This window comes from Osmia lignaria, chromosome 9, assembly GCF_051020975.1.
Source record: "Osmia lignaria lignaria isolate PbOS001 chromosome 9, iyOsmLign1, whole genome shotgun sequence".
NCBI classification, from domain to species: Eukaryota; Metazoa; Arthropoda; class Insecta; order Hymenoptera; family Megachilidae; genus Osmia; species Osmia lignaria.
Genome location: NC_135040.1, coordinates 14,691,187 through 14,710,406, shown reverse-complemented (window position 1 = coordinate 14,710,406; position 19,220 = coordinate 14,691,187). Strand labels below are relative to the sequence as shown.

The window sequence follows — 19,220 nt, the reverse complement described above, 5'->3', positions numbered from 1 at the left end:
AATGTAATTTTTCACTATAATATAAGTAAAAAGAGTATAACATTACCCCAAAATGCTTTAAAATCAACGCAAACTGTACATCCGTTTATTTGTATTGACAGTTACATTACGTTATACAAATTTGTATTAAGAATGGTGTAACTTTTTTTACAAAGATGAATTGAAGAAGTATAAAAATCAAATATGACAAAGTAACATAAAAACTAATAAATATAAGTTGATATTTAAATTTTATTATATATAAATGGTATGTTTATTGTATCAATATCTTTTGACAGTATTTATACTGTTTCGAAAATGACCAAACGAAAATTCCGTTATACACAAACATCTCTGTTGTCAAATTCGATTTACTAACGTTATTTACAAAGAAATATGAATACGATCCTATCAGTAACAGTTAATAAAATTTATATTATCCGTAAATAGAATGTTTCATATTCCTATTAAATGGAGGTTATGGATTACAGTAAGTGTTTACAGTATATTTGCGTAAAGTATATAACACATAGCATTTATGAAAATAAATGAAATATTTTACATAAAGAAGTGTTTATATACGGAATTTATTACAAAATTTGTATATTTTTATTTCATAAAACATACATATAGCATTATAAGTTGATTTTTATGTTATAACTAATCATGTCTTTCATTATACACTAACAAAAACATTACAAAATTGATTTTAATTTCAACTAAATGTTGTAGGAGAAGAACCACCAGAAATGGAAGATGCAGGCGAAGATCATTCTGAAGAATCAGATAATAATGACAATGTAGACAATAATCCAGATCCTGAAATTCAAATAATAGAGGAAAGTAAGTTTACTTCATCTTTAATGTGTATTGTAAAAGTCAAGTATCTTATGTTACACAAAGCTTACATTTTAGAAAAAGATGAACACGATGAGTCAAAGGTGAAAAGACCAAAGGAAGTATCTTTAGATGAATCTGAAACTGATTCTGACCAGTCCTGTCCGATATGTATGGATTTATGGACCAGTTCAGGAGATCATCGTTTATGTTGTTTGCGTTGCGGACATTTATTTGGATATAATTGCATTCTAAGATGGTTGCAAAATTCTTGCACTACCGGAAATCGTCGTTGTCCTCAATGTAATAGAAAAGCTGCTGTAAAAGATATTAGAATGCTGTATGCCAAGAAATTAGCATCAATAGATACTGCAGAATTAGATAAGCTGAAAGAACAATTCAACAATGTTAAATCAGAAAAAAATCGTATAGAAATGGAACTTTCAAGGTATACTCTCAGGCAGAAGTTATTGGAACAACAAATTAGTAGTATGAGAAATCGTATAACTGAACTCGAGAATCAACAGTCAGAAATAAGTGTTCATTCCTGCCAAAATATTTCAAAACATATGATTAAAAAGTTCCATTTGGATCGATCTATAGAAATATGTAAAGATGGTGGTTGTCGCGTGTTAGATTATAATCCATCGCTTGGAATCCTGGTTGCATCCCAGAAATCATCAAGCACATTATTCTCGGGTTACGGTATTAAAAAGATTGACACAGAAAAGTTTCAACCACGTCAATTTATCTTTCTTCATTCGCAAGCTATAAGGGATGTTACATTCAATACTAACCAGCAGTCGTTGTTACTTAGCGTTGGTTTCGATAAATGTGCAAAATTGATGGACATTCAAAATCATGTCACCATGCACACTTTTCAAGAAGATTCTCCATTGTGGAGTTGCTGCTGGTCAGGCGACAATCCAAATATATTTTTTGTAGGTGCCCAGAATGGATCTATAACACAATATGATATTAGACAAACTTCTAGTGCTGTTGAAAGTTTGGATAGTCCAGGTGATAGATCACCAGTGGTTTCTTTAGCAACAGTACCTGCTAATCCTGGCAGTGGTATCAGTCGAGGGGGTTTCATTGCATGTCGTTTAAATACTTGTTACGCTTACGAACAAAAAGAATCAAAATATATTCCCAAACAGATATTTCTTGAAGGTCCTTTCGTATCTGTATGTTACGACGAAAAAAACAATCATACTTTAATATCTTCTCGGCCGAATGCCAGACAACCTCATGCTAGGCACGTAGTGTGTACAATAGAAAAAGGCAGCGATGAATCAACTATCTGTAATGTAGTACACACGTTTCATGCTGGTAGCTCTCAGCAACTATTGTCTCGACCCTGTTATATAAACGTTGAGAACGATACATTAGTTGCTGCACATCAAGAATCTAGTAGTAGTATATCTTTGTGGAGTACATCTAGTGGAAAACAAGTAAATAGTCTCCCGGTATCTGATCCTGTAGTAGATATGTGTGCAGTCGAAATTAGTAATACTTTATTTTTAGCAACTCTCTCTACGAAAAAAGTGAGGATTTATAGCCATGGATAATTTTCATTGTTATAGAAATAACATAATGATTTAATAACTTCTGACATTTGTAACATTTTTTTCGTGTTTAAAGCATTTTTTTTACATGTACATCACAAATTTACAGTCTAACAGATAGATGATATAACTGCCATTACTGCATTTTTGTTTTCTTTTACCATAAGTTTGAACAGTATTCCTTTGCATAAAATTATGTGATAAAAACATATGTAAATAACATAACATAAAAATTTACTATTACTATTGACAATGTAGACATTTTTCATATGCATAACTATGAAGAAATATTAAAAATAAATCCTAGAGTTATCATTATACAATTAAATATACATATTTTTATTACTATGCAATACATGCAATAAATATTTATTACAACATATATTATATTTTTCTAATAATTTAAAAGTGTTTCAATTATTATCCTAAACACTATTTCAAAATAAAATAGTAATAATAAAGATAAATGTATATTGATAATCGTTAAGCGAGATGATTTATAAGATATGAGACTTATTGAAAGTAGGAGCATCAATTAGCATATTAATTATGCATCATAAAAAGGTTATTTTTGTATAAGTATTTTCAATACTCTTCTTGAAAAATGTAATTTATTAATATTTTTGAAATATTAAATTACATTTAGAATTTTCATGGAAGTTGTAACCAATTGCTTTCATAAATTAACCCATATGTTCCTAATATGTAAAATCCACGAATCTAAATCAAATAAACCAAACAGTATTTATAATCTATTAGTACACCTCTAACACAGCCTCCACATAAATTACTAGAAAATGTAAACGGAAGTTTGAAAAATCCTATTTCAGCACTGTCGAAGAAGATAGAGTATTGCTTAAATTGTATTAAAAAAAAGAAAAAATTGTTTACATGTATAATATTAGATCCAAGTAATCTTTCCCGAATAAGTTTGAAATATATGCTACACATGCTGCTATTTTATTACTGATTTTAAGAATGATTTAGGTTTTTTAAACCATTTATAGAGCTGCAATTTTTTACAAATATAATTTCACAAGCTGGAAGTGTCAATGTCATTCGGAAGTGTATTATATCTTTCGTGAATTTTATAATCATTTTTGTTATTAAGGTTCACTGTATTTTTACTTGGAAACCAAAGCTATTTTGTTATTCTTAGAAATATAGTAAATGCAATTTGGTGTTGTAAATATGGAATGTACATCTCCAGCTTCGAGTACAGAAAATTATGCATATGGAAAAATATATATATAATTGACATAGAAAATTATAAATCATTAAAACACACCCCATCACCAAAAATGTACAGAATTTAAGTATTAACAGTATAATGTTTATGTTACGACTCTTTTTACAAATACCATTTAAGGCTAATACGTTTTTATCTATTTCGATAATATACAATCAGATCTAATTAAAGTAAACCTCTTTATGGCTTAAAGAAATGTACAAAAAATTAGTGATAAAAGTACAAACTAGTAATTGTTTTCATATTGATGTAACAAAGTATACAGCACAAATATTGATCTATAAAATCAAAACATTTACTAAATATTGCCTCATGCGAGAAATAATTATATATTCATACAAACCAAAAAAAAATCAACTGAATAAATGTAACTACATAATGTTAAAGGAAAGGCCAATGAAAAATTTAAAAGTATGTAATGATTTATACAAAGAAATTTAATAACTGCTCAACAGATTAAATTATTGTTCTGTAAATAAAAAGAAACTGTTAACTGCTTGCATCAAATTCTTGTAACCATTAAAACTTTTATCATTTAAATAACATTTTAATGTTTTTAATAAACGTAAGATGAAAAATAATATTCCTTTTATAAAGTTCTTTTAAATGTGATTATCAAGTTAGACTTAACAGATTTTATTAGTTATTGATTTTTTTCATGCCTATTTTACAAGTTAAATAAATGACTATTATTTAAAGATATTAAATGAATTTTCCATGATTTTGTTTGTCATCGAAATATTGTCGTTACAAGTGCTGAATTTGATTATGAAACTGCTATGGTATCAATAACTGGGCATAGTGTTGCGGAAGTTTCGTAATGACAAAATGAACAGTGCTTTTGCATGACATATTAACTATACAGTTATCACTAACTGAAGAGTTGCTCAGTGGCACGTTCCAAATCCCAATTATATGAAGATAAAGCAACTCTTGCATTGTGTTCTTCAATTCCCATATCTGTTAGCCGCCTTATTTTATCATCTAAATCAGGCATTTTTGCTGGTCCTGTAATTGATTCAATGTTTAGAACGAAATAATTATCAGCTTCAAAATTAAATATAGTCATGTATACTTACCACCTGCATATACAAATGTCCAATGTTTGGCAGTTTGACGGAACATTTCTGGATGTTCTTTATATTGTTTAGCTACTACTGCATCTTGTGGATCATCTGGTTCTGCTGCAGACAGTAAAGCTTGTAATGATAACAATACAGTGCGCAAAGTCATAGCTGCAGCCCTAAAAATAAAAATCTAAACTATATAATATACTTCAGAATATCAAATTAATGTATTTTAATTTATCTGATATACTACATACCATTGATCTTTCAATATATCCAAACAAATAGCACCTGTTACCGAAGATATATTAGGATGCCATATTTTTGTTATAAATCTCACCTATAACAAAGAAAAAAAAAGAAAATGGATAATTCATAAAACAATCTTTGCTGTGAGAAAATAAACAATTACTGTATAAATCATATACAGTTCTAAATTTTATGTTAAATTTATTTAATTTTTCAACAACATATAACTGACTCTTTAGCATTAACATACATTAATCATATTGACTTACAAAGTGCTTACTTTAGGAGGATTGAAGGGATATGTCTCGGGAACTTTAATCTCGAGTACAAAATTACCTCCCTCGTATGGTGTGTCTGGTGGACCAGCAATCTCACCTTTTAATTCAGTAAAGCTATCATTAACCAATTCAACCTTAATTGCGCATTTTGCAACCTGTAACAACATTTAAAATTAGTACTGACCAAAATAAATATTTTCATAACAAGTTCAGGTTATAATTAAAAGTTGTTCAACAGATACATGCTCACAGGTGTCAATATTACTGTAAACAGTTTGTTTGAAACAAAATTATTCTATGAACAAGTGAATGAAAAAAATATGAAAAATCAATAACATGAAACCATTTCTGTTATTCCATTACTGATGCCAATAGTGCATAAAATTTCCCCACATATTATTCTTTATACAAATCAGAAAGCATATATTTTAAGTGGATACAAATATTGCACATAATGTTACACTGGAATGGCATATAATAAATAGTTTTCAGAAACATGTACAGAATATAATGATTGACCCATTTGACATCAACACTTGATAATGCAATGATGTAATGTCATATTATGATAATTTACATATTGTCAGAACAAAAAGATTGTGATACTATGACGCAAATAGCCTGTGTATAAACATGTGGAAATAATAAATGAAAACAGATCTTTATTAGCATACAGAATGGATCTTCTAGAACAGCGTAAAATCAAGAGAGTATGTCATTGCTCTCAGAAATGGAAAACAAATGGTATGTACTATTTTGAACAAACAATTAATAAAAAAAATGTACATATTACGGATGTGTTGAATGTAAATCTAAAAATTGATTTCTTTGCACAACTTGCATTTTAACTGATTGGAGAATCTAGGAAGCATGAACAATTTATTTATAAACTTTGTTCTTAATCAACAACAATTAATATACAATTCTTTTTGATACAATATAGAAGCATTTAATTAACGAAAGTCAGCAACTTTGAAAGCGGATGACTGTCAAGAATATCATACAACAGGTGCCTGTGCTTTGTTCGTAGTAATTTTATCGCCCAATGAATTGCGGCACATTTTTGTCACGCCACACATGAGATTTCTTTCAAACGATATCATAAATCGAACGATGTTGTCTAGCAATTTTAATAGCATTATTTCATGAAAAGCAAGTGGTACATTTTAAAATCATCTAAAACTATTGTTTACTCACCTCCTCACTTTTTATAACCTCTTTAAATTCGCGTTTGATTCTCTGTGCCGCGATGTTCGCCATAACTACCGAATCGGTGGAACGGTCAGCACACTGTCATCGTCATTCGAATAGATTAGCAAAGTTCGCTGAAAGCGTCAACGTGCGCAAATCTTTCAGGTAATAATACTCTAGTTTACTCTCTCTGTCTATTCAGAAAAATGATCGTTCTAACTCGTGTTCTTTGCTAAAATCTTCGCTCACGGACACATCTAATTTATCATTCAATCATCACCGGCGCCACATTGATGAGAAAACTTGACTGTCACCCGCTCGTGTTCACCCTTTTGAATTTCATCTATGTTCACGCCGTTCTTCTTTAAGGCGCCAACTTGTAAACAGTAAAGATTAATTTTTAATAATACTTTGATTATTCATATTATTTGAATTCATCTGTTTCAAATGTTTAAAGCAATATAAATTATACATGAAAGTATGCATACATTTGGTAAGGATATTTAGATGGTTCGTTTGGTTAATTTTTTCTATAAAAAAAATTAAGAAAGTTCTAATTTTTAACCTGACAATTTCAAATTTTAAAATAGAATAATTACAAATTTATATTTTCCATATTCTATGAAAATTAATAGAAGACTATAGTTTATATAGATCTTTTAATTGTAATATACATATATAATCTGAAGTGTTATTTTGTTAGATGAAATTAATTATTAATATTTCTCTGTATACGTAAGGTTAAGATCACAATAGCCATGCAAAAATATGATAAATAACATTTTGAAAGATTTTACAATTTTTAATACGTGACAAAATTAATTTGTTGTTTTTAATTTATTATTTTATCAATAAAGAAAAAAAAATAGATGATAAGAAATGCGCTCACGCGGTTATGTCCAATGTTTAATAGGCGGAGCATAATACGGTACGTCACATCCGGTTCTTAGAGCGTTCTCTGATTGGACAGTCTCTTTGTGGTTTCTGTTTTAGTGATGCCTGTGTCCCAGCCAGTGCGTGCCAAGAGTTTGTTACGCGCAAACTTGGAAAGTTCTCGCGGGCAATTTTTGCAAAGCAGAATGCCAAATATCAAAGTCTTCAGTGGCACATCACATCCAGATTTAGCTCAACGTATCGTCGACAGACTTGGTATCGACATTGGAAAAGTTGTCACGAAGAAATTTAGCAACCTCGAAACATGGTAATGGTCGCAAATCACTGCTGTAACCACGTTATTGTCATCGTGTTAAACCAAGGTTCTAACCACGTGTTACCAGAAATTTCACTTAAATTCTTTCTGTCTACTATGTATTTCCATAAGAGATGGAACATTTTCTAGCATTTTTGTGTTATTCTTTTTGTGTTCTCATTAATTTATCAACCTTACCAGCGTACAAACAACCCTGTCGCGCAAGGCCGGTTTCCCCGTGTTCTACAAAGCCGCGATGTTTAAGTTGAAGGTCAACTAGTACAATTATTAATACACATTTTAAGAATTTATAGCTGTTAATATATCTTTACAAGCGTGGTTATATCAATTTAAAGTACGTTGATTTGTAAACAAGTGATAAGAATATTTTATTGCCATGTTATTGCTTACTGCTAACAAAAATAATCTCAGATACTATAGAAATCCGGTTATACGTACAATTAAACAATATATGTACATGTAATTAGTTAATAGAGCAAGATCATTAATTCAAAGTCATATATCGTACAGTTAATTATCTTATTTTATGTAATAAATTTTAGAATATGCATAACACTTCTGATCCTATAACAATGTATAATAATTTGTTTCTTTAAAAGTGTGGAAATAGGAGAATCAGTTCGAGGAGAAGATGTATACATTGTACAAAGTGGAAGTGGAGAAGTAAATGACAATTTGATGGAACTATTGATCATGATCAATGCTTGTAAAATTGCTTCTGCATCTAGAGTAACTGCAGTAATTCCTTGCTTTCCATATGCAAGACAAGATAAGAAGGATAAGGTAGGATACGTTATTATATTTTTCATTTTTTATCTAATGTGTATTACCTATAGTATATTAGAACAAATTTTAATTATATTTCTTATGTTTTGCAATTCTATTAAAATTATACTGTAGTTTTATAATACATGCAAATATACTTTCATTTCAGTTTTTAGAAATAGCTCATAAGACCTTATTTAGGAAAAATTTTCTTTTTTAATATCACATTTAATATGTAACATATGATAGTTATCAGTTGAGAAATTATTCAGTTTATATGTTGTGGTATCTGTTGTTTGTTTCTCTTGTTATTGACTACACAATGATTTACCTATAAGTATATATATATATAAATATTCACACAATTTTTTACTTTTATTATATATTGTTTTGAAAATACTTCAAGATTTTGCATTATTTATTAATTTAAAAAAATGGAAATAAAACACTAGAAATTGAAAATGAGGTTCTACAAAATTGTGTGAATATAAGTCACTTACATAACAAAACAACTTACAGAAACTATGCTTCAATGATTCTAATATTCTAGGTATATAATAGTTATCTTGTTGATGTATGCCATTAATTAACATGATTACTTTGCTTCAAATATGCAAATAAAATGAAAACTCCTGTAGGAAATAATTAATAAATTAATACTTCTCATATAGTTGTATAATGATCTATGTTTTCTACAGTTGGATGTTTACTATGTGCTTATTTCTCTCAAGTAAGCATTTCTGATGTAATAATCATAGAGAATACATATTGTTGGTAACTTGTGTGATAGGGTGTTTTTAATAAAAATGTTTATTTTATGTCATTTGTAATCATATGCAATGAAAATATGACTCTCACAATAAGGAGAAAATGACTCATTGAAGAAGTAGTTAAATTTTTTTTTATATGATATCTTCACAGGGTGGTGATGGAGGTGACAACTCAAATTCTAAGAAACAAATTGTCATGAAGTCAAACGAATGGAAATTCAGGGTAACTTGTAGTGGTCTTTTTTCTCTTTTTACTGTTTCATAGTGTTGCAACCAACAAATGGAATAATATCACGTTTGGAATGTTAAACATGAATTTCATCATCATATAAAAAATGCTTTTAACTTTTTAGCTTTATCATTGGGTCTTACCAAATGGTACACACTTGTCTTATAAGATTTTTGTTATTATTTCATGTGTACCTTTTTTTAATAAAGGTATAATTATCATAAATTTAGTATATACATATATATCAAATTGTGAATTACACATAATATAACTTAAAATATTAAACATGAACTACAAACAGTTTGAGTTTGTAGTATTTAAATATTTACTGCATGTAAATATACATGCAAAATTGCTCATTTTACAAATGGAAATGCATGAAAGTTATATAAGCACCATTATTTATAAATATATAATTCTATACAATAGCATGCACATGAAGATTAAGGGTATTGTACTAAAAAGAAAGGATCATTCATCTTACTTATCTTATGGGTTAATAAACAGTGGATATACATTCCATTGAAAGAACTCGTATCAAATTTGCATGAATTACTTTTTCAGGAGTATTAATTTTAATTAGTACATATACATGGTACAATGTTTCATTTTATATCATATATGACAGTGATTCAAATGGAATAAAACTTACAGCAAAAGTTTAACAAAGTAGTAAACAATAAATACGTTACAGTTAAAGCATTGGGTTTTGTAATTATCTAGGGTTATCAGAAGTATGATAACCTACATGAATATTGCAAAACTATTATCAAAATTCGTCGAGGGGGGCCTTTCGTGCGTTCATACTGCAATATTTACTATCATTATGTATTGGATGTGTTTTGGTTCATCAAATCTTTTAGTAAACTAAATATTTATTATTCTTTATTCTGAAGAGTGATAAAACTGGATGCTACTACGTTATAAAGAAATAAGCACAATAAAAACATATTATTGTAAGGAAAATGTGATGGATTATACAGAAACAAATTATATTGTAAAAGATGAAACATATTGCTAAAACTAATTCTTGTAAAAAAAAACAAAAACAAATGTAAAATACGTATTTTTAAATTTCTGAATAGTTGGGTATTTTCAGGATTTTCTGCCTGAGCTCTCTACAGTGAGTATAAAAACAAGATTGTCGAGTGTAACGTTTGTAGCTATAACGTGATGAACAGTAATATACGTGATGAACAATTTATAATATGATTTTTAGTTTCTTACAAAATTTTCTTTGTAGGACTAACAAAACTTATAATTTGTTGCTATATTGCACAATGGTACCCCCATAAATGAATGAATGAACTATTTGGTCAATACGTATTGATACCTGAATGAGAGGGCAAAATATTAATATAATAGCATTCTACATACATTCTTAATAATCTACATGTACATACACAATGGGGTATACATCTGTATGTTAAATGGGTACTAATTATTATATTCCTAAAGATGTTATCATCTGAATGTACTAATCAAAGAATGCCTGTTTTATTAATGAAATAGTGCTTCAACAAAAATAGAAGCAAAAATTGTGATCGTGTTGTTCTGATAATAGTATGTTAGACTAATAACACGAATAAAACTATTTTTAAGATGTTTAACATTAGACAGCTTTTGTGAAGTTTATGCTCATTATAGATAAGTTAATTAAGATAACTTAGCTGCAACTATTTCTCTGAGCACAATGCATTTGTTTTTATTATATATCTTGATTATAATTTTTAACTCACAGAATTATTCATTGCCTTTAAAGACAAAATTAAGAAATCAACATGCACTGTGTTCTGTTTTATTAATTCATAAGTTTGATTTATGCTTCATTTACACTTTTCGTTGAGTCTAACTGGGGTGCATTTGCAACATGCCGTTTTTCCTTTTTATTTGTATGTATACACGTACAGTGTATTTTTAATGTGTATTTCGATACATAGCCATTGTATTCATATTTTGTCCCCTCTAAAAGATTAATACTTAAACTTTTTTATGACACACTTTTTTGATAAATACTGTTTTATTATACCCTCTCAATATGCTATAATAATTTTAATAGCAAGTTTTTTCAAATTGCAGGACATATCCAGTTGCAAATGGACCCGAGAGATTCGTGTAAATTCGTAAAATTAAAGTTTATAACTGTGTTTTTCCAGAGTCGTGCACCTATTTCGGCGAAATTAGTAGCAAACATGCTATCGGTAGCGGGGGCTGATCACATTATTACAATGGATTTGCATGCTAGTCAAATTCAAGGATTTTTCGACATTCCAGTTGACAATTTATTTGCTGAACCTGCTGTCCTGAAATGGATAAAAGAAAACATTGTTGAATGGCGAAACAGCATTATTGTTTCTCCAGATGCTGGTGGTGCTAAAAGGTATTGGATCATATTAAAAATTCACTTATAACAAATATATAAACAAATCTTATTCCAACAGGGTAACATCTATCGCTGATCGATTAAATGTTGAATTTGCGCTTATACACAAAGAAAGGAAGAAAGCAAATGAAGTTGCTAGTATGGTGTTAGTTGGAGATGTAAAAGATAGAGTTGCTATTTTGGTAGATGATATGGCTGATACTTGCGGTACTATTTGTCATGCAGCAGAAAAGCTGTTAGAGGCTGGAGCCACGAAAGTATATGCAATTTTAACACATGGAATCTTCAGTGGTCCAGCAATTAGCAGAATTAATAATGCTTGTTTTGAAGCTGTGGTAGTTACTAATACTATTCCTCAGGATGGTCACATGAAAGATTGTCCAAAGATACAGGTGAATAGTTTACAGTATTGTACGTATCGTTTTTGACGAGAAAGGATAATTTATCATTCTTTTATACGTTTTAGTGTATCGATGTATCAATGATGTTTGCTGAGGCTGTAAGACGAACTCACAATGGTGAATCCGTATCGTACCTGTTTTCAAATGTACCCTATTAGATAAACATTTTCCTAATAATGACCTCTGTCAAATCATGTAAGGAGAACGTAATCTTTTTACAACCCTTATTTTTAGTTTAGTTTAAAATATTTGCCTATGAAAGCAAACTTGGGATGAATATTAATGTCCCATTTTTTAAATTGAAAACTATACATACTCCCTTCTTTGATAGATGATGCGTGTAGAAAATGAGACGTTAGCTGGATAAAGCATACTGTATTGTCCATTTTAAAAAAGAAAAAAAAAAATAAGTTAATTACTAATAGATCCAATCAATCAGCTTCAGAGTGAAATTCTTTGAAAGTAATTAAATTGTTGCTAGGCTACTACTTATTGTGCAGAATGCATTATTGCCTTGTTTAGAATATCGTTATTACATTGTTTAACTTAAATTGTGTGCAAGATGTTAGAGAAACATCTGTTGCTTCGATATAAAATGCTACTACAGTTATCCTGGCAGTTGTACATAACTGGGGATAAAAAGTATTGCAATTGAGGCATTAATGCGATTTAATCGCGCTATTAGAAGGATATCTCATTTTTTTTTTTGCAGTCAAATATGAAAATTTCCAACAGACGTAAACATTTTTCAACTGGTAATACAAAGCGTCGAAAAAATTAGCTTTTTACTATGCTAATACGATACTGTTTATTACATTGTATAAAATGGAAAAATAATGTCAAAGAGACATTATATTTTTTTCATGTTTTACTATTGCAATTTTGAAGAAAGGCCGCTATTTATATGAACATAACTATAATTGACCAAAACAATTATAGATCCTCATATAACGAAGGAACATGACCTCACCGTCATTTACTGATTTAGCTTTGGACCAATATAGCATGAAAATGTAAGTCAATACAAACACAGCATTCTTTACATGTAAATTTATCTTAATTCGATAAAAAATGCCACCTGTTAATACATTTGGTATTATAATAAACATCTCTCTGAATTATATAATTTAAATTTTTTATTATTATGATGAAAAACTTATATACACGATTAATTTACTATTGATAGCGTTAATTTAAATGCTATAATTACAATTTATTATCTAATAATTAATTGTTAAGAAATTGTTTCTTTAAAACTTTTATTGTATATGAAACGTAATTGAAACAAAACAAGTATAGTTACTTCAAGTATGAAGTTTACATACTTGTTTAATTTTAATTAATAACTACAACATATCGACCTATAGTCTATATGTTGCATCATAATACTCAGAAACTATTGTATTCTATTAAACTGTATGACTAACAACTAATGTTTATTGTAATTAAAAAAAAAAAGTATAAACAGGTCCGTTGTAAAAAAATTATCTAAATACTTCAAATTCCATGTTTCTTGACTGCGATGGAAATAGAATTTTGGTACAATAGAATTAAGACCTTATACACATTATTTAACATAATTCAAATGTGTATCTTAATCTACAATTTAATTTATAGTATTATGTGCAGCATTTGAATAAGACTAGAACTGTGTAACTATTATACGATATTATGAAGTACACGGTACACGGGATTCCTATAATTTGTTTAAACACACTTGTGAAATAATTTTTTGAGATGATATGAACAGAAATTGTATTTAGGTACAAAAACTTTCTATTTACATGCTATTTTGTATAAATAATAATACTACAATGACTATAACATTTCTACATTTGTAAAACAGAAAAGAGATATGACAAAAATTTAATTTCGACGCTTTTCTAACACTTTATCGTAAATCGATATTATCTGAAAATCATTTTTTTTATCTTTGCATTATAATCTTCTCTCGTTTGAATAAACTTGTACCTATTATAAAACAGTATCTGATTTGTAGAAATTCATAAAAGTATACAAATAAATAACTTAAAATTGCCTGTATTTCAATATTATGTATATAAGAAGTATAGTTAGAAAACTTATCGCTATATTCCTTACGTTTTTTTATAATTTACAATGATCAGGTGGTAATGTTATATCAAAGACTACAGGTGGATTACTTGGCAAATAATTTAAATCACATGTCGATGCATTTATGTATATTATTTTCCCATCAGACGAGATACCATATCCTATAACAAAGGAAGTACAAGTTTTATTTTGAAAAATGAAACAAGTTGCAATAACATACCCTCGTGTATATGACCAAAAACATGATATTTTGGCTTCACTCGATTTTGAACAGTAGAAAGTAACTCTACACATCCAGCTCGTACACCACTGCAACACAGGTCTCCATGTCCTACAGGAGGTGTGTGTGTTATAAGGATATCTGTATCTGATGGTATCATCTCCCATTTTGAAAGGCATGCTTCTCCGCGAGGTACATTAAACGCCCATTTACAAAATTCTGGTTGCCTAAATTGTGAACAAAATTCTTTTCACCGAAGATCTTGCATTTGAAATAATATTTTACAAATATTTTCCACTGCAGTATATTGTTCATTATATATTATTCACCTATATTTTTGACTGTTATATGATAGTACTCAGTACAACATCATGCTAGATCATAAATTCACACATAAATATTTACCATGGTGTACCATATATCTTTATTCCATTTATTATAATTTCAGAATCCTCTAAATAGGTACAATTTGTCAAATAATCTTTAACATTAGTGGTCTGTATTGCTTCTGCAAGAGTATCTTTAGACATTCCCAATGTGGGTATATTGTCAAGAATGCTGGTCCCTGTGTGTTTTTGACGATCCCCACTGGTATGTAATGAAAAAGGATTAGTAAATGTAGGATCAAAGCTAAGTTCATGATTGCCGGCAATAACAATTTTGTTCTTATGTGGCAAAGTACCTGCAATAAAACAACTTGTAATGTATATTAATACAGAAAATATATAAGGTAATCATTTGGTCTGATATTACCAATCCAATTATTAAATTCTATAACTTCTTGTAAGCTACCGCATTTTGTAAAATCTCCAGCATGAATAAAGACATCTCCCATAGGTATATCAAATTTGATAAATGGAGTTAATGAATGAGTATCACTCATACAAACAATCCGAAGCTGTAACATGATATAATATAAAAAGTCTGTATATCAATATTACTGAATGAGTTTCCATGCTATTACTTTTAGGTTAGGGATAAATGAATGTTTAAGGATTATAAAATTACAAACAATTTAATGGATTTACCTTATCATTTGGTGCTTCGGTCGTTGGGAGTTTGGCATTTATTTTAATAACTTTTTGCTGTTGTGATAGTTCACGCCAAGCTGCTGTAGGATTAGCTGTTAATGGATGAATCTCTATGCTCATGCTGAAGAGATTGTGACACTTAGCTGTCAATTTTATTGTTGTTATAATAAAAACTTAACATTAGCAAGTATGACATGTAACTGCTTTACTATGTACATCAGATCAACTTTGTTTTATATCTTTCATTTAGAAATATTCATAACTTTATCGCCGAAAGCAAATCTGAAGTGGCTTATAGATTTATTTAATCAGATAGTTAAGTTTTGTTACGTGTACACGATATTGTTATATTTTGTTTAACGCAACAATCGTTACAATCATGATGATTAACTTAATCATGAATACAATTATTAATTTCCTTGAAAATGTTTAAATAATGAACATTCCAAATTTTCGCGCCGAGTCATGAACAAATTTGCTGGAATTTTGAACAATATTTTAAAGAATTCAATCCTAAACACAAACATTATTATGGAACACAAATTAACGCTAAATATTAAATAAACATAGATATTTAAAATATCTAATCTAAAATTAATAATTTATTCAGAAAATTGTTATTACTGCTTATTTTGTAAATTAGTATTTTTTATATATTGGGTATATTTGATATATTACTTTATTTTAAGTAATTAAATTTAATTGTTTGCATTTAATACGTATAAAATACAAATATGATTTGCGAAAATAAGTAGTACAATACTGTGGAAATGACCAATCAGCTGTTTATCTGCAAGTTTTTGTTTTTAATTATTCACGAATACTTTGCCTCATTTGCTATGTAAATAATAAATAAACATACTGTTGCTTTTTAAAACAGCTCAAAATAGTTTAAATAATCATTTAAACAGCAGGATAACGTTAATTGAACTTTGAACTGTTTTAATTTAATATAAGTGTACTTTGATCTTTATTAGCAATCGGTATTTGTTATTTGATTTTTGAAGATTGCAGATAAAGCAAGTGTTCCATATGAAGAGTTTGTGATTCATAAGTTAATTTAAAAATAATTGTAACGTTGTCACTTTCATATTAAGGAATATTTGTTTCAATATAATAAAAGCAAAAGGTGTCAAAATGTTTTCACGTTCGGTAAGTTAGTCATTAAATAAAGGATTTAGAGCAGTAATATTTTAAATATGTTTTACAAAAAAAGAATACTAATGTTATGATATATGTACCTTAGATATTGAAAAAGATAACACATCAGAAAGTAATGCGAGCATTTTCAACATCTGATCTTGCCACAGGGTATAACTTTGGTTAGTGCGAGGAATGTAATTTATAAGAATGTTTTATTTTATATAAGATCAAAATCATTTTCATGCGTTTATTTTAGAATTAAATGAAACACAAAAGGAAATGCAAGAATTGGCACGAAAATTTACAAAAGAAGAAATTATTCCAGTAGCAGCTGAACATGATAGAACTGGAAAATATCCATGGGATATTATTAAAAAAGCATGGGGTTTGGGACTTTTAAACAAACATATTCCTCAACACTGTGGTATAATTACAGATTTGTATAACTTGAATGTACAATGAAATTTGGAAGGTGTAAATCATAGACATACGATCTGTTGTTATTATTACAGGAGGAATGGAAGTTAGCACTTTCGATGGTTGTTTAGTTGCAGAGGAATTTGCTTATGGTTGTACAGGAATATCAACTGCATTGGAGGGATCAGGATTAGGTGTAAGTTATATCATGGAACATTCTTATATACATTAAATAAAAACACCAAATTAAAAATTACTTCAATATATTCTTTGTAGCAAGCACCAGTAATTGCAGCTGGAACAAAAGAACAACACAAGAAATATCTTGGAAGACTCCTTGAAGAACCACTTGTTGCTGTAAGATAAACAACGTTTTTAATATATATTTGATATACATTTTAATACATTTATAGTTGAAAAATTTTAGGCCTATTGCGTTACCGAACCTGCCGCTGGATCAGATGTAGCAGGTATTAAAACAAAAGCTGAAAAGAAAGGAAAGGAATGGATTCTTAATGGTACAAAAATGTGGATAACTAATGGAGGTGTTGCTAATTGGTATAAACAACTAGTTACTATATTATTTATTACTGTTATTCATTATACAAAAAGTTAAATCGTGTACAGGTATTTCGTATTAGCAAGGTCAAATCCTGATCCAAAAGCGCCAGCTGGTAAAGCTTTTACAGCTTTTATTGTTGAACGGGAAAGCGAAGGTTTAACACCTGGTCGTAAAGTACATTTTCTCAATACTTTTATTATGTTTAAATAAACATCTCTTCACTTCTTAATGTAACGTAAATGTATTTTATTGTGAACAGGAAATAAATATGGGTCAAAGAGCTTCTGACACTCGAATGATAACATTCGAAGATGTTCGCGTTCCAGAAGAGAATGTTTTAGGCAAGGAAGGCGAAGGATTTAAAATCGCTATGAAGACTTTCGATAAAACGAGACCCATGGTATACGAAAGGAAACATACCACAAAACAAGACATAGGAAGGGTATTACAACTTTTTTATTTTTATAGGTTGCATCTGCGTCCGTTGGATTAGCTCAGAGAGCATTAGATGAAGCTACAAAATATTCATTAGAACGTAAAACTTTTGATAAAGTAATAGCTGAACATCAAGCTGTAGCGTTTATGCTCTCCGATATGTCGATTGCTGTTGAAACAGCTAGACTTGCATGGATGAAGTCAGCTTGGGCTGCTGATAATAACCTTCCATCAGCTACATTGCTTGCTAGTATTGCAAAATGTTACGGTGGTGATGTTGCTAATAAATGTGCAACAGATGCAGTACAAGTATATAGTCAATTATTGTACAGCATGTCTGTTGTTAAAAATTTGTATTAATTTTATGATTCAAATTGTTTTACAGATTTTCGGTGGCGCTGGATTCAATAGCGAATATCCGGTAGAAAAATTAATGCGAGATGCAAAAATTTATCAAATCTACGAAGGCACTGCCCAAATTCAAAGACTTATAATCTCACGTCATCTACTTAATCAAGCTAAACAAAGAGCTACATAAATGGTTGAGTGTGCAGTAGTGCATTATCGTCATTATGTACTGAGGTAGTTTTTTTATATGCAATTTCATATTTTTTTATGATATTTTATATTTATATTTAATCAATTTCAGTAACTATGTTACTACTCACAAATATTTGGCATATATAATATATATTCTAATACCTATATACATATATATTTTTATAACACTTTGTATGATTGTTATTAAACATTAAAATTTTACAAATTGTTATTTCCACGTTGCATTTTCACTGCATCATACATTTTTATTAAAATGTATAAAGATATTAGAAAAGGGTAAGTTAAGTACGGTACATCAGTGGTTCATATTTCGCGCCTTTTAATGTTAGATAGCGCTGCAAACGTTATCCGAAAGCGTTAGTCAAGTGTATTGTACAATGAAAAGAGATTACATCGCATTATGTCCGTCAGGTCATAGTTTTTACACGGTTATATTTGGTGAAGTCGTGCGTGACGAGTTATGCAACATTTGGTGTAAAAGCGCCCCATAATAGGACGACCAGATATTGTGACACCTGACCTACTTAGACAGTATCGTCGTATTTAAGACAGTGGTAAATTGACAGCATTTATAACACGAAAAACACATTTGACAGCCTTTC

General features: G+C 29.2%; 6 protein-coding genes across 13 annotated transcripts in view; 4 read left to right on the top strand and 2 right to left on the bottom strand.

Moving 5' to 3' along the window:
* The first annotated feature begins 35 nt into the window (after positions 1-35).
* On the top strand, positions 36-2,718 carry Rfwd3 (ring finger and WD repeat domain 3). 2 transcript variants are annotated; one of them, XM_034316565.2, is made up of 4 exons: positions 36-191; positions 279-469; positions 712-822; positions 895-2,716. In XM_034316565.2, exons 2-4 carry the CDS (start codon positions 451-453, stop codon positions 2,385-2,387), a joined length of 1,623 nt encoding a protein of 540 aa, XP_034172456.2. In that variant the 5' UTR covers positions 36-191; positions 279-450; the 3' UTR covers positions 2,388-2,716. The 2 variants fall into 2 exon arrangements, with proteins under 2 accessions (XP_034172456.2, XP_034172465.2); XM_034316574.2 differs by lacking the exon at positions 279-469 and having other exon boundaries at positions 99-247; positions 895-2,718.
* A 527-nt stretch (positions 2,719-3,245) lies between these two features.
* Ubc4 (ubiquitin conjugating enzyme 4) lies at positions 3,246-7,445 on the bottom strand. Of its 3 annotated transcripts, none has more exons than XM_034316663.2 (5): positions 7,308-7,445; positions 5,230-5,382; positions 4,958-5,040; positions 4,713-4,876; positions 3,246-4,641 (listed from the first exon to the last, which is right to left on the bottom strand). In XM_034316663.2, the coding sequence occupies exons 1-5, from the start codon at positions 7,338-7,340 to the stop codon at positions 4,505-4,507; spliced, it is 570 nt and encodes a 189-aa protein (XP_034172554.1). In that variant the 5' UTR covers positions 7,341-7,445; the 3' UTR covers positions 3,246-4,504. The 3 variants fall into 3 exon arrangements, with proteins under 3 accessions (XP_034172554.1, XP_034172545.1, XP_034172563.1); XM_034316654.2 differs by lacking the exon at positions 7,308-7,445 and adding an exon at positions 6,425-6,563; XM_034316672.2 differs by lacking the exon at positions 7,308-7,445 and adding an exon at positions 5,571-5,713.
* Prps (phosphoribosyl pyrophosphate synthetase) lies at positions 5,783-12,598 on the top strand. Of its 3 annotated transcripts, none has more exons than XM_034316611.2 (7): positions 5,783-5,971; positions 7,412-7,619; positions 8,228-8,411; positions 10,492-10,515; positions 11,549-11,772; positions 11,834-12,167; positions 12,242-12,598. In XM_034316611.2, exons 1-7 carry the CDS (start codon positions 5,905-5,907, stop codon positions 12,332-12,334), a joined length of 1,134 nt encoding a protein of 377 aa, XP_034172502.1. In that variant the 5' UTR covers positions 5,783-5,904; the 3' UTR covers positions 12,335-12,598. The 3 variants fall into 3 exon arrangements, with proteins under 3 accessions (XP_034172502.1, XP_034172517.1, XP_034172492.1); XM_034316601.2 differs by lacking the exon at positions 10,492-10,515 and adding an exon at positions 9,315-9,386 and having other exon boundaries at positions 5,799-5,971; XM_034316626.2 differs by lacking the exon at positions 10,492-10,515 and having other exon boundaries at positions 5,798-5,971.
* A 957-nt stretch (positions 12,599-13,555) lies between these two features.
* LOC117600769 (metallophosphoesterase domain-containing protein 1) lies at positions 13,556-16,040 on the bottom strand. Its single transcript, XM_034316640.2, has 6 exons — positions 15,498-16,040; positions 15,223-15,367; positions 14,875-15,151; positions 14,470-14,696; positions 14,277-14,410; positions 13,556-14,147 (listed from the first exon to the last, which is right to left on the bottom strand). The coding sequence occupies exons 1-5, from the start codon at positions 15,618-15,620 to the stop codon at positions 14,283-14,285; spliced, it is 900 nt and encodes a 299-aa protein (XP_034172531.1). The 5' UTR covers positions 15,621-16,040; the 3' UTR covers positions 13,556-14,147; positions 14,277-14,282.
* Positions 16,041-16,398: 358 nt separating this feature from the next.
* On the top strand, positions 16,399-18,833 carry Mcad (Medium-chain acyl-CoA dehydrogenase). The gene is made up of 10 exons (XM_034316586.2): positions 16,399-16,652; positions 16,747-16,822; positions 16,900-17,067; positions 17,156-17,256; positions 17,337-17,417; positions 17,488-17,618; positions 17,688-17,796; positions 17,882-18,022; positions 18,091-18,366; positions 18,443-18,833. The coding sequence occupies exons 1-10, from the start codon at positions 16,638-16,640 to the stop codon at positions 18,593-18,595; spliced, it is 1,251 nt and encodes a 416-aa protein (XP_034172477.1). The 5' UTR covers positions 16,399-16,637; the 3' UTR covers positions 18,596-18,833.
* Positions 18,834-18,926: 93 nt separating this feature from the next.
* LOC117600789 (uncharacterized) overlaps positions 18,927-19,220 on the top strand; it is a 35,918-nt gene continuing 35,624 nt past the window's right edge. For all 3 annotated transcript variants that reach the window (XM_076689987.1, XM_034316692.2, XM_034316684.2), the window contains exon 1: positions 18,927-19,172. The gene's annotated coding sequence lies outside the window, so the exon portion shown is untranslated. The remainder of the gene's footprint in view (positions 19,173-19,220) is intronic.